The sequence below is a fragment of the Netta rufina genome, assembly GCF_964035555.1.
Source record: "Netta rufina genome assembly, chromosome: 6".
Classification (NCBI taxonomy): Eukaryota; Metazoa; Chordata; class Aves; order Anseriformes; family Anatidae; genus Netta; species Netta rufina.
Window position 1 is genome coordinate 26399806 of NC_140129.1, and position 12437 is coordinate 26412242.

General features: G+C 48.3%; 1 protein-coding gene across 1 annotated transcript in view; it reads left to right on the top strand.

The window, feature by feature from the left end:
- Positions 1–785: 785 nt before the first annotated feature.
- Positions 786–12437, top strand: part of TFCP2L1 (transcription factor CP2 like 1) — a gene marked incomplete at both ends in the record, with an annotated part of 31377 nt that continues 19725 nt past the window's right edge. Inside the window, 2 exons of the mRNA XM_084289181.1 lie at positions 786–847; positions 5356–5507. Coding sequence (XP_084145307.1) covers positions 786–847; positions 5356–5507 — 214 coding nt within the window. The remainder of the gene's footprint in view (positions 848–5355; positions 5508–12437) is intronic.

Consider the following 12437-nt stretch of genomic DNA (forward strand, 5'->3'; position numbering starts at 1 on the left):
CCCTGTCCCAGCAATCGAAGGATCGGTGGGACAGGGAAGTGCAATGAGCGGGCACCGTGAGTGAGGGACGTGATGGGTATGGGAAGATGGGGCTGTGATACCACATAGCTTGGGCTCAGGCCTTGAGATTAGTCCTGTGGCCATGAGGCTGGTCCTGCACCAGCACTTTGCCTGCTGAAGGCACGTTCACGATAACATGAGGGCAAGGCTCATGTATGAGGTAGCGTGGACTGAAACCCATCATCTGTCCTTAATTCAAAGCACAGGGACTTTCAGGGGCCTCAACTTCACACTTGGCCTCACTGAGGCCAACCAGGGCAGCGGGGACATCGCCGCGGTCGCTGTGACAGGGCACGGATGACAGCTGCCATGTCGCGACAGAGCTGCGGGCTCTCCCCCGTCCCTCAGCGGGCTGCCCCGGGCCCCCGCTGCCGCTCTCCCCGGCCGGGCAGCGCCTTCCTCAGGGCCGCCCTCGCCTCTCCTCCGGCTCCCGCTCCCACTCCCGCTGCCGGTGGCGGTGCCGCCGCCCTCAGCCACCTGCGGCCGGGCGAGGCGGAGCGGAGGGGAGCGGGGCGGGCCGGGGGAGGGCTCGGCCGCCCTCCAGCGCCCAACGCAGCCAACCCGCGCCGGCCGGGGCCGGGCCATAAAAGCGCCGGGAGCCGGCGGGGCCGCGGCCGGAGCTGGCGGGAGCGGTGCCCGGGGTGTCTCGGGGTGGGCAGCCCGGCTGGCCCCCAGCCTTCGCCGCCTTCCCCCAGCACCAGCAGCGGGCCCCCTCCCCGCCCAAGATGCTGTTTTGGCACACGCAGCCGGAGCACTACAACCAGCACTCCACCGGCAGCTACCTGCGGTGAGTCCCGGCGTGAGCGCGGCTTTGCCCGCAGGAAAAAAAAAAACAACAAAAAACCCTCTTTCTGCGAGGTGCGGGCTTCCTCTTGCTCCTGTCCCCTTCCCACGGTAACATCGCCACGGACGACTTGCTGGGAGCTTCGCCCCGAGTCCCCCGCCGGCTCCCTGCGCCCCGGGGGCTTTGGCTGGGCTCCGGGGGGGAGCCTGGAGAAGGGCTCGCAGGGCGCCCGCTTTGCTCAGGACGGGCTTTCCGCCTCTTCTTGTTGGGACCAGGAGCGAAAAGCTCTTAATTTCACTTTCTGAACTTGTCTAAACCAGCTTTTTCCTGCCTCCACACAGGCGCGTTTAATTAAATGTGCCTAATTTAAGCACAAGGGCCGCCGAACAATAGTCCGCAACATGTGTTAGCGCGAACTCGTATTTCCTCCCTCCAGAAGACAACAAAGCAGGCAACTTTGGGAGTTTCCTTTCTGCTGGGTGCTTACGAATTATTTTTCTCGGGATGTATAAGGCCGGGCTCTCAGCTGGTGTCGATTGCTGCCGCTCCGCTGGAGCCCCATTTCACTGACGGGCAGCAGAGGAGGCTCTGGCGGTGGCCCAAGAGCTGTGCTTTCCAAAGGCACCCCAAATAGCTGCTCCCGAGAGACGGCTAGCTTGTCCGGCGAAGCATCTCACACACTGATAAGGCTGCTCTTTCAACGCGACATGCAATCGTTACAATTCCTGCTCCTTATCAGTACTTGCAAAGGAATTTTTCAACCTAATAATCACTCCCCATTATCAAATGATAGGGTAGCGTGAGGTTCTTGCTTGCCAGCAGCCTTCCTCGCTTCTTCATACGGGGTGCTTTGCCTCCTTCCTCTACCCCAGTGAATATTTTACCCGTGTGCTTGGGGCAGAAGTCTTGTGCTTGCACAGCTGGTGAGGACAGTGAGAGCAGCAGCAGCAGGCGAGCCTCAGCCTTGCAACTTGTGCTTGCAGCTGCTGTGATAGCTCTTGTGCTGCTCAGGTTGATCCAACGCTATGGGTTTGTGGCATCTGAGTGCTACAAGATCATCGAGTCTGGGTCAGGCTTGAGCCCACAGTTCAGCTTCCTTTGAACTGGCCAGAAAAGACATCTGGTTATTTCTGCTTGATGCTAGCAGTTGTGGGGTTTGTGGTCTGGCAGGAAGGCTGCTGGTGTGCAGGTAACCTGCCGGTGCTCCAGCAACAAGTGTCACCTTTAGTGAGCACTTGTCACTGTGATCTGGGACTAAAAGCCCTACAACCAGATTTATGGCAGCGTTAAGTGATAGCCTCAGGCATTTCAGGGAAGGTCAGTTGAACAAAGCACTTTTTTTTTTTTTGTGGAGACCTCTAATTCTGACTAACTGATGGGAAGATGTCAAGGCATGTTTCTAGAGAGGGACGCTTTGTTTTGGGCTGTGACTTTGTGAGGGCTGTCTGTACCCTCTGGTTGAGACTGTGCAGGGGTAGCTGAACTAGTACAGTCCTTGAGGTAGCTATGGGAAAAGTTTGTGTGGATTATAATTTTGTAAGGATCAAGGGCTTTGTGCTTATCTGAGACATCTGTGTAAACTATGGCATACCTCAGTGTGATGCGGTTGCAGTGGGTATTTGCAATTACAGCAAGACAATGCTACAGATAAATCCTTGCAAGTCTTTCCTCATTTTCACAGAAACATAGCTATTTTGATCTCTGCTCTGCCAGCTGGCTGAGCCGCCTATCTTGCAAACTTTCTCCCTTTCCCCAGGTAAGTGGACCAACCTTTAGTGAAGACGAGAACACTAAAGCTTTAGCATGAAGATGAAACTTGGGAGAGTTTTAAGGTTCTCCTCCTTCCCCCTGCCCTATTTTTAAAGGATTTTTCAGGGGGAAAAGGATTTTTTTTTTTTTTTTTAAATGGCTTTTTCCAAAACTTGATTTGTAGCTCTTGTGAAGGGAGTTGAACAAATATTGGTGTCTTATTTGCTTACACATTAGAAATCCTTTTAACCCTTGACCTATTGTTCATGTATTCTACATTCCAAACAGTTCTAGTAAGGTGAAATGTTTCATGAGGGTTTGATCCAAAGTTCGGGATACCAGTGGCTGAAATGCTACAGGAATAAGAAGGTGACTTATCTGCATGGCTTCATTGGTGCTTTCATATGGTTAAGCTGTCCAGCAACTAAATCACGTATCTGTCAGTGCTTACAGTCATCAACTATCAGACAGCTGTTCTGGCGAATGTGGGGGTGTTAAGAGCCTGACATGAAATACAGTGTTTTGGATTTCAACTTCCCCTTGTCTAAGTTTCTCAACCGTTTCAGCAGAAGGGGAGGAATTGGTATACCTCGCTGTTAACCCTGGGCCAGATTTTGCGTGCTCTTTATTTCTGCAGAGCTGCAGAAGCGCTCAGGCTTGAGAGCTTTTGGTCTGCTCTCACCCGTGAGGCAGCGTGCATTCCTCTAGCGCTGCGCAGAGGAGTGCGTTGGGAGCAAATGTTGGCATCCGGGGTGAGCGAGATGGCTGGAGCAGTGTCAGATCCTGCGTGTCTGTGGAGCAATGGTATCTATTTCAGAAATCTACTGGAGGCATTTCTGTCACTTCATTACTGTAGTAAATCATCATTAAGGGGAAAAAAAACACAACCTCTCTATGGTTGCAGTTGGGTAAGAGCAGCGGTTATGTCAGTAATGCCAGTAAGCGAACGGGGCTGGGTGCTTTCAAGCTGGTGATAATATGGAGGAGGTGCAGTTGGAAGAGGGAATGGAAATAGATGGGTGTTTCTTTTCTCGTGAAGTGGCACGGTTTGCTCTCTGGCTTTATTTCTCCATAAACAGGAGCACCTGAAGCAGGCACTTCAGCAGCTTGCTATAAACTGCTGCACCATTTCACTGCTGACCTGGGTAGCCTTCAAGGTCGTGGGTGTTATGAGTGAATGCGAGGTGGATCATTAACTGAACAGGCAAGGAAAAATTCTTGACGCTCTTTCCATAGGCAGCATGCCTATATGCACTGGCATTCTCCCGAGCAGCTTTTCTGGAGGCTTTTGGTGTGTGGGGATTACTGAAAGGAGCAGAACTGCAGCTGATGTGATGGGGATTCGGAGTCTTCACACATATGGAGGAAGCAGAGGAAAAGAAACCTGATTACGTATTCTGAACTGTCTGTGTTCAATATAATCCTCCTAATTTGGAAGGGTATTAATGCCTTAAGCAGGTAGATACAGTGATCTGAAATGCTAGAGATGCAGGAAAGGCTAATGGGGCTCTCCAGCATTAGACGTGCTGAGATGAGGGTGCTTGTTCCTGGCATCTTTCTGTGCTAATCATTCTGCTGTGCTGCCAGCCTCGCTGACATCCGTTCTGCTTGGGGATTAGCGCGGGCTGGGATCCGTGTGGCTGTAAGGCAGCACAAACAGCTTGTAAGGGAGGGAGAGCTGGGACTGCACGGCTCCCTGTGAAGCTGCTGCTGAGCACCTGTTGGCTTTCGTGAGGGTAGTCTGTCTGAAGGGCTGTGCTGTTTCTCAGGACCAGGTTTATGAAGGTGTGGGGAGATGTTAGGAGACGAGTAATCCAGCAGTCCATGACAGGTACCTGCACGGCTCCTTTTTTACAACAGGCCTATGTTGGCTTCTGACCCTTCGCTGATACTTGCAGAACTTTTACTAAGCTGACATTTAGCTGTCAAAATAGCGTCCTTTCTTGCTTTTCTTTTTTTTCTTCTGATAGGCTTTAGTTTATCAGAGAGGTGGGTTCACAGATCACAGAGTGGTTTGGGTTGGAAGGGACCTTTGAAGACCATTTAATTCCAACCCCCTGCCATGGGCAGGAACACCTCCCACCAGCCCAGGCTGCCCAAAGCCCCATCCAGCCTGGCCTTGGGCACCTCCAGGGATGGGGCAGCCACAGCTTCTCTGGGCAACCTGTTCCAGTGCCTCACCACCCTCCTAGTAAAAGAATTTCTTCCTTATATCTAATTTAAATGTCTCCTCTCTTAGTTTAAAGCCATCACCCCTTGTCCTATCCCTACTTCCTGACAAAGAGTCCCTCCCCACCTTTCCTCTAGGCCCCCTTTAGGTACTGGCAGGCTGCTGTAAGCTCTCCCTGGAGCCTTCTCTTCTCCAGGCTGAACAACCCCAGCTCCCTCTGCCTTTGTAGGAGAGGTGCTCCAGCCCCCAGATCATCATTGTGGCCCTCATCTGGACTCATTCTGATACTTCTGTCAGGGGAAACTGCTTAACTAAAAAGTAAATCTAACTTATGTTTTTAAAACATTTTAATTTTCAGAAATACTCTGTTTTGCTAATGCTGTGTTCTTTTGTGTCCAGTGTTGACATCCTAGAGGCAGAAGCTGCCTTGTTACATTATGCAGGCCAAATTCTTTCTTTTTTAGCCATCATAACTCAGTGTTTCTCCAGAGATCATCTCCATTATTGCTGAGCACGAGAATCAAATCCAGATTGAGAGTAGAATATTCCATAAAGTCTTTGTGACTAAATGTGTGTGAATTGTATGTTTCAGAGATGTCCTTGCACTGCCGATCTTCAAGCAGGAAGAACCTCAGCTGTCTCCTGAGAATGAAGCCAAATTGCCTCCGTTTCAGTACGTCCTTTGCACAGCCACATCACCTGCTGTGAAACTGCATGAAGAAACCCTGACCTACCTCAACCAAGGTAGGGTTTGTACTACATGAAGGAGGGCAAACTCCCTGGGAATGATTCATGAAAGAGAATGAATCCAATACTTGTACCTTGCTGGGCGGGCAGTGGGAAGGGGAAAAGAAGGAAAGATATGGGGAGGGGGATGGAGGAAAGGAGGAATCTTTAATTTTTCACATTTGTATACCAGATTGTCCACTGATGTAAGATGATGAAGTACCACTGATTTTTAATTGTTGACTTAAAGCAGCTTTATAGCATGCACCATGTGGCCAGGTACTGGCTTGATCTTCAACAATTTGGAATACAGCCTCCTACCTTCATCTTGACAGGCCAGATGAATTTAGCAGATGGGTGAGCTCCGGACTGGGGAGGGTCCTTAACACTGCAAGTCCTCAAGTGCTCCTGGAGGGTATTGCCACAGAGGATGAGCTAGGGAGTACTTGTGGGCTCCTCAGTGGTCTGGGCAGAGCGTGATGTTGTTCCTACTGGCTGGGTGGCGTGGCTCTGCCCTGCTGAGTTCATAGCTTGACAAATTGCTGGGGTTCTCCATAGTTAGGTCATCCATAAATGACTTTATAGACTAATTTTTACTCCTGGATAAACAAACGCTGCATTTTTTCTATGCTTTTTTCCTCTTTGGCAGAATTTGTGCATACACATCTGTGGTTGGAGTTTGACTGTTATTTTGCAGTACCTCCTGCGTGTGGGTCCCAGAGGGTTCAGACCTCTCCAGGCACAGATTATGTGAAAACTTCCTATGCTGCCTGCCAGGTTGTAAATAAGGGCATTAGACTAGCAATGAGCTGAAGGCTATCTGCCCCGTGTTGCTGATGTCCTCTCCTGCTTCTGAATATTGTCCCAGCTATTCAAGCTCAACACCGAGCATGAAGCTCACTTGAGTGTCTCAGGATGGATTTCTCTTAATGCTTGTACAAAGCAGAGCCCTGACCTCCATGGGGCTCTTAGCACAGATGCAGCTGGCTGCTGGATCTGTGTTGCTCACTGGTAGATCAATAGAGCCCCACTAGAAAGATCTGCCCCGTGCTGCAGGCTCTACCCAAGGAGCCAGATGTCTTGTACATCAGAAGATGCTTGGGGTTCGTGCCTGTGTATTCCCAGTTCAGATTCCCATCCAAATACAGCAAACCTCAGGAGGTGGCATGGGGCATATCAAGAGTGAGATGAGCATGAATCTTTCTGTGAACACAAAATTATTTCCAGTTTCAGAGTAAAAGATCTGTTGTGAGAAGCAGTTGACTGCCAAATACTTTAGCATACTTCAGGCAGCACCTTTTTATTTTATTTTTTTTTAAACCTTGGAAGGGCAAAAAATACACAACTCTACACAATACCATGAGTTTCAGTGGAACCGTGTGACTAGATCAGTCCAGGTTTTACTACGAAAATCAAGACTATTGCCGCCTTTGTAGGTAAGATTATGTTGTGCTAGGCTTATTATCGCAAAAAGTTATTTCCTTTTCCATCTTGACACAATACCGACTTATTTCCTTGGTAGGCCAGTTCAGGTATCTTCTGCACCTGTCTTTTATACTTCAAGGGGAAAAGCGGGGATGTGTCCCTGCAGAACCTGTCCTCGGGGCTGAACAGGCCTGGAAGAATGAAGCAGGCATGAGGCTGGCAGAAGCCATGCAGTGGGGTAGAGCTGGGAAGGGGCTGGGGTAAGAAGTATGGGAACTCTGGTGCTGTTGGCTTTCCTAGGGAGTCTTAGGGGTAATTAGTTGTAAAAGGTGGTGCCTCTGCTCCTTCATTCTGAGTTGAATGTCTCATTGCTTTTTGTTCTTCTTGGCAGGAGCACCACAACTGCCTGCCACCTTCTCATCAGCATCTTCGCCTCATTTCTTTAAGCTCCCAGGCAACTCATCTTCATCTTACACTGTGATCCTCTGGGTTTCTTTGAGATCCTCTCAAAATTCAGTTCAAAGCCAAGGCTCTCTTGTATGTAGATGGATGTGGTGGCTCTCTGTATGTGGTGTGTGGTGTTTTGTTTTCCTGAGATCTTGTGGGGTGCCTACTGTAAAAGCCTTTCTACTCTACTTCAGCAGGTTGCCTCATATTCCACACCAGCAGCTGCTCTTCTTTTCCCAGCACTGACCCTGTCTGGTAGCAAGGGCAAGCCTTGGCCCTAAAGTCATCTGACTTGTAGTCTAGCTTGATGCTATGTCCCTTAGACCAAAATCCCTTGCCTGTGCTAGTTAGGAAGAAGGGACTGGAGTCTGTTTCCATGAGGATATGGCCTGCTGTGAGAAGTTTGTCATCACTGAGGATGGTTACATATGGGGAGAAGAAGATGCTGGGCACACATCTCAATCAGCTGTGGTCAGAACTGGGGAGTCTGACTTCTGTTGGTGCAGTATTAGTGAAGATGTGGCCTGGGGTTAAAAAGCAATGAGGATTTGTCTTGCAAGATGTTTTTGTGTTCAGGAACATCTACATAAAAGGGTATTTAGTGTTTTTTCTTAACATCTGTGTCAAAAGCATGTTCTTTGTCTATTGACCTCTGGAATAAAAAATAGGATGTCTGTGTAAAATTAAAAAATCAAAGTGCTTGAGGCAGAACAAACTCTTCTGTAGGAACTACTTCTGATTCATGAGCTGTATAGTTACCCAGTAGGTACCTTTTGTATAGGTATTTTTTCTTTCCCCTTACTCCTCTGAAGCCAGAGGAAACTATTACAACTCCTTATGGCTTGAAAATTATTCAGCACAAACCAGGGAGTGCCATACAGGTGCTGCCACATTATTCTCAATGATCTTGCTATGTGTAAGTTAATTTATTATGGTGCTGAAGTTCCTATGAGTTTTGTGTTGTATGAGCCTGAGGAAGTACACGAAGGGAAGCTCAAGGCAGCTCAGGCTGACGCAGCTGCTGGTTATGGCATGGCAGAAGAGCTGACCCCGGTGTGCTGTGACCATGCCATCTCATGAAGCAGTTCGGACTGCTACCCTACATCTCATCACCTTACACTCCCTGTAAGCACAGGGACACCGATTGCATCTTACCCTCACTCTGTCCTGTTGCATCTGGCCAGCTACACAAAACTTTCCCTCTTCCCTGTATGCATGAGTTTTGAATCAGGTTACCTGAGGAAATATGTAACTTTATTAATGATTGTTCCTCTAGCAGTTACAGCTGGCTTCTGGTTGCACAGACACAAAGGAACAGTGGCTGTCCCAGCTCCAACAAAGCCATTCACATCCAGTGCAGTTACACAGCCAAACTATGAAGACTGTGTTGGGGTTTTCGGCTTCCTAGCGCTTTGGCTGGGTGATTTTTGCCACCTGCTGTCCAAATGTTCCTTCCTGACTGAAGCTCTCACCCCTCAATAGCTGACCTTCTGTCACTGAAGTGGCTGTGTGCCCATGCTCACTCTGCACAACTAGTTACTAACAACTAGTTACTAGTTCAGTGCTGGTTTGTGAGTTGGACCAACGCAGGAGATAGCTCATGTACAGAAAGGGATAGAAGACAGCTCTGTTCTGATGGAGCACTGGAAGGGGAAAAGCTGGAAAAAAATGGCAGCAAATTGAAGGTAAAGTTGCATAGTAGAGAGAGGAGACCTTAAATAAGGTCTGAAAAGGTTTCACAGGGGTGAGGAGGAAGGGATGCCCGGTGGCTGCATTCATGTGTAAACAGAGGGCTCCAGGCTTGTGGACCAGCATGGCATCCCGTGCCTTTTGCTGGGTGGACCCAGACAGATGGTCAGTGGTACTGGGCTCCCACAGGGATAAAGGAGAAATCCAAGGGGACTCCTCAGCTGGAGAAGCTGTTCTCAGCAAGGGCAGTGGGGGGCATTTGTGAGGGGGCATTAAGGAGCGCTGTGTTAAGTTGACTTGGGGACGTTCAGCAGTGGCAGGCTCCCAAGCTTGTCTGCACCAGTTTGAAACCATGAATGCTCACTGGCTGCCGCTCTAGAACTAGTCAGTAAATCAAGTATCTAGAGTCAAATCCTTAGCTTGGTTTCCAAAGACTGACTCATTACACTTGTCTTCCCTGATCTCTTCCCCCCTGCGTTCCACATTCCTTGGGAAATTGGAGCCAGAGCCCTGTAAGTCTGAATTGAGCATGATCTTAGTTTGGTAATCCTGAAGGCAGTTTATAAGGTAAGAGATCTTTAGTGGACCACAAGAGGATTATTCATCTGAAAAAGGAAGTATAGGTGTGCTGGTATGGTGTTGTAAACCACTACCCTTTTGATCCACAAAGCTGGTAAAGGTGCTGTGTCCTCCTACGAGGAGCTGCTGCTGCTGGCATTGCTCCTTGGTCAGGGAGCACATCTGTCAGCAGAGCTACACTGTCCAGAAGTCTGCAGCACAAACATCGCCTAACGTTTTTGGAACTAGCCCGCCTTTCAGCACTATTTCAGTGTCTCTTGTGGATAAGGATTTTCAGACAAACAATCAACCAGCAACCATATTACAAACCACTGCTTTAGCAAGAGGTCTTGATGCAGTTGCATATTCCATGGTCTGCAGTCATATGGGGTGTGGTTTGACCAGGGCTGGTTGAAACCAGTTTCAAACATGGACAGAAATGGGAGCAATGAAGGTGGTTCCAGAAACTGCACCAGGAGGAATGCAGGGGAAACGAGCACTGCACAGCAGATCTGAATGCTAATAAATGTGAGGAAATAAAATTGTTCATTTAAAAAAAAAAAAAAAAAAAGCACAAAGCAAAAATTGTTGCCCAAGGGAACTGGCTTGTAGCACCAGAACCACATGTGGACTGTGAGCTGCTCAAGTCATGATGTTGTTTCATGCCCAGTGCTGGGTTGGCTCAGAGCCAGAGATCTAAATTGCTCCAAATAGAGGGTGGTTCGGGCTGATGGCCATGGTCACTAAGACCCAGCTGTGTGCCAAACCCAACCCTGGCCCCCAGTGGTCCTTCAGAGTAACCAGCCATCACCTGCCTGTAAAGCTTTCCTGGGCTCTGTTTGGCTCTCCAGACCTGTGGTATGTGACTTGTGGGTCTCAGCCATGGGAGCGTTTCAGCATGCAGATGGTTAGGGTTAGGAAGGCTGGCCATCTCTGCTTTGCAGCGTCTTCCAAGAGTTATCTTTATTGCCAGTCCTAGACAGTTCAGAAAACAAACAAGCCAAAAACCCAAACCATGAGAGAAAACCACTAACATCCGAGAAGACCTGTGATGATATTGGGAGCGTTGCTGTAGTGGTGCATGAGCAACAGATGCCTCATGAAGCTAAAGATGGACTTAGCTGCATTCTGTCACACATGAATGAAAGCCCCAAATATCAGTCTCTGGGCATGTGTCCAGGTTCAATATGCGTGTGCATTAACTGGTAAACTGTGCTGTATTAAAATCTGCTGGCTGTTGTCTTGCCTCAGCTCACTGCAGACATTCTCCGATTTCCCTTCCAAGAAAGGTGCAGAAAGCACAGGGCAGTGAGCAGCTGAAGAGGACATCTGGAAGATGATTGCTGGTTGCTTGGGTAGGAGATGAAGTTGCTTACAGCAGAAGAAGGCAGAAGAGAACCTTTGTCTCCCTTAAAAAAGTCTAAAGTTCAAATACAGTTGTCTAATCTTCTGCAGCCAAAGAACTCAGTTTTAAATACTGAGATTTACAGTAAATGAAAAAAGCTGTTTTGTATTGACGTTAACTCGTACGTAATTGAGTTTTTATGGGGTCACAACTGTCTGAATGTTTGTAGTTTTCCTGGAACAATTCTTTATTTGCCTAAATGAAGTGTAGAGGAGGCTGAGTGACCAGCTCTGACTGGGTGTGCTTCTGGTTTAATTATAGCTCTGTTTGTGAGGATATTTTTGCTGTGTCCCATCTGAAGAATTGCCTCTCTTCCTATCAATTGGTGCTGCCACTGACCAGAGATGGGTATCTCAAGGACCTCTGCTGTTGGTGGCCTGTCCCATGTGAACATACACTTTACCTTTGCTTGAGATCACAGGCACGTATGTGTCTTTGTGTCATTGAGGCTGTGCATGTGAGGTGCTCCCTGGTGGCTGCCCATCCTTGATCCCTGATCCTTGTGGGATGCTGTACTGCTCCTTGCTCCACCTCTTACCACTCTGTTTCTGGGTTCAGATAGCTTCAAGAAATGGCTAACAAAGCTTGTCTTTTCCCCATCTGAGGCTGGCTATTTGGCATTTTTGGTTCTTGTGGTGCACCTCTTTGGTTTTGAAGAAAGAATTTGTGTCCTACCTTACTTTGAAGACAGCTCTGAATAGGTTCTGATGTCTCAGCTGAAGCCATGAATCGTGCTAGCAGCTATTTCCCCATATGCTTGGCAGCTCCGTTTTCACTTGGCAGCCCAGGATAAACAACCCTGTCTCCAAACCACACCATCCCTAAGCTCACTATGAATCTTGCTTCAGATGACAGGGCACCTCTGCATAAGTAGAGCATCTGACTTCTGTTGTCCCTAGGAAGCTAGAATCTCAGTTGTCTTTTAATCAAGAGCCTGTTTTCTATTCTTTCTGGAATACTTCTGTTGCTAACATCTGGATGAAATTCAAGTGGGATTGTGAACTTGCTGGATTGTAGGCTGTGCACAACTCCTACTGGAAGCCCCTAGACTGCATTTTGTTCTCCTGCTTCCATAAATCTTCAATATCCGTGAAGGAAGTGCTCAGAAGTTGCTACAAGTGTTGTGAAAACTCAGATAATACAGCCAAGATTTTTCCTACTATTCCATGTTGCTTTTTTATTTTATTTTTTTTACTTTCCTCCATTATCCATATCTACTTCGAGATTCCTGTAGTTTTGAGAGTGAAGCTTGCCTGAGTTCCTACATTTGATGTCTGTATCAGTGTTCTTGGCAGCCTGAGGGGATATGTAAGCTTTCCAGCTACCTTTTCTCAATTTGCGGTGTCCTAAAAGATCATATTTTAGGTAGCAATCAGAAACTTAGAAAGCACTTCAGCTTTGATGTGGTTAGCTGTTTGTATAGG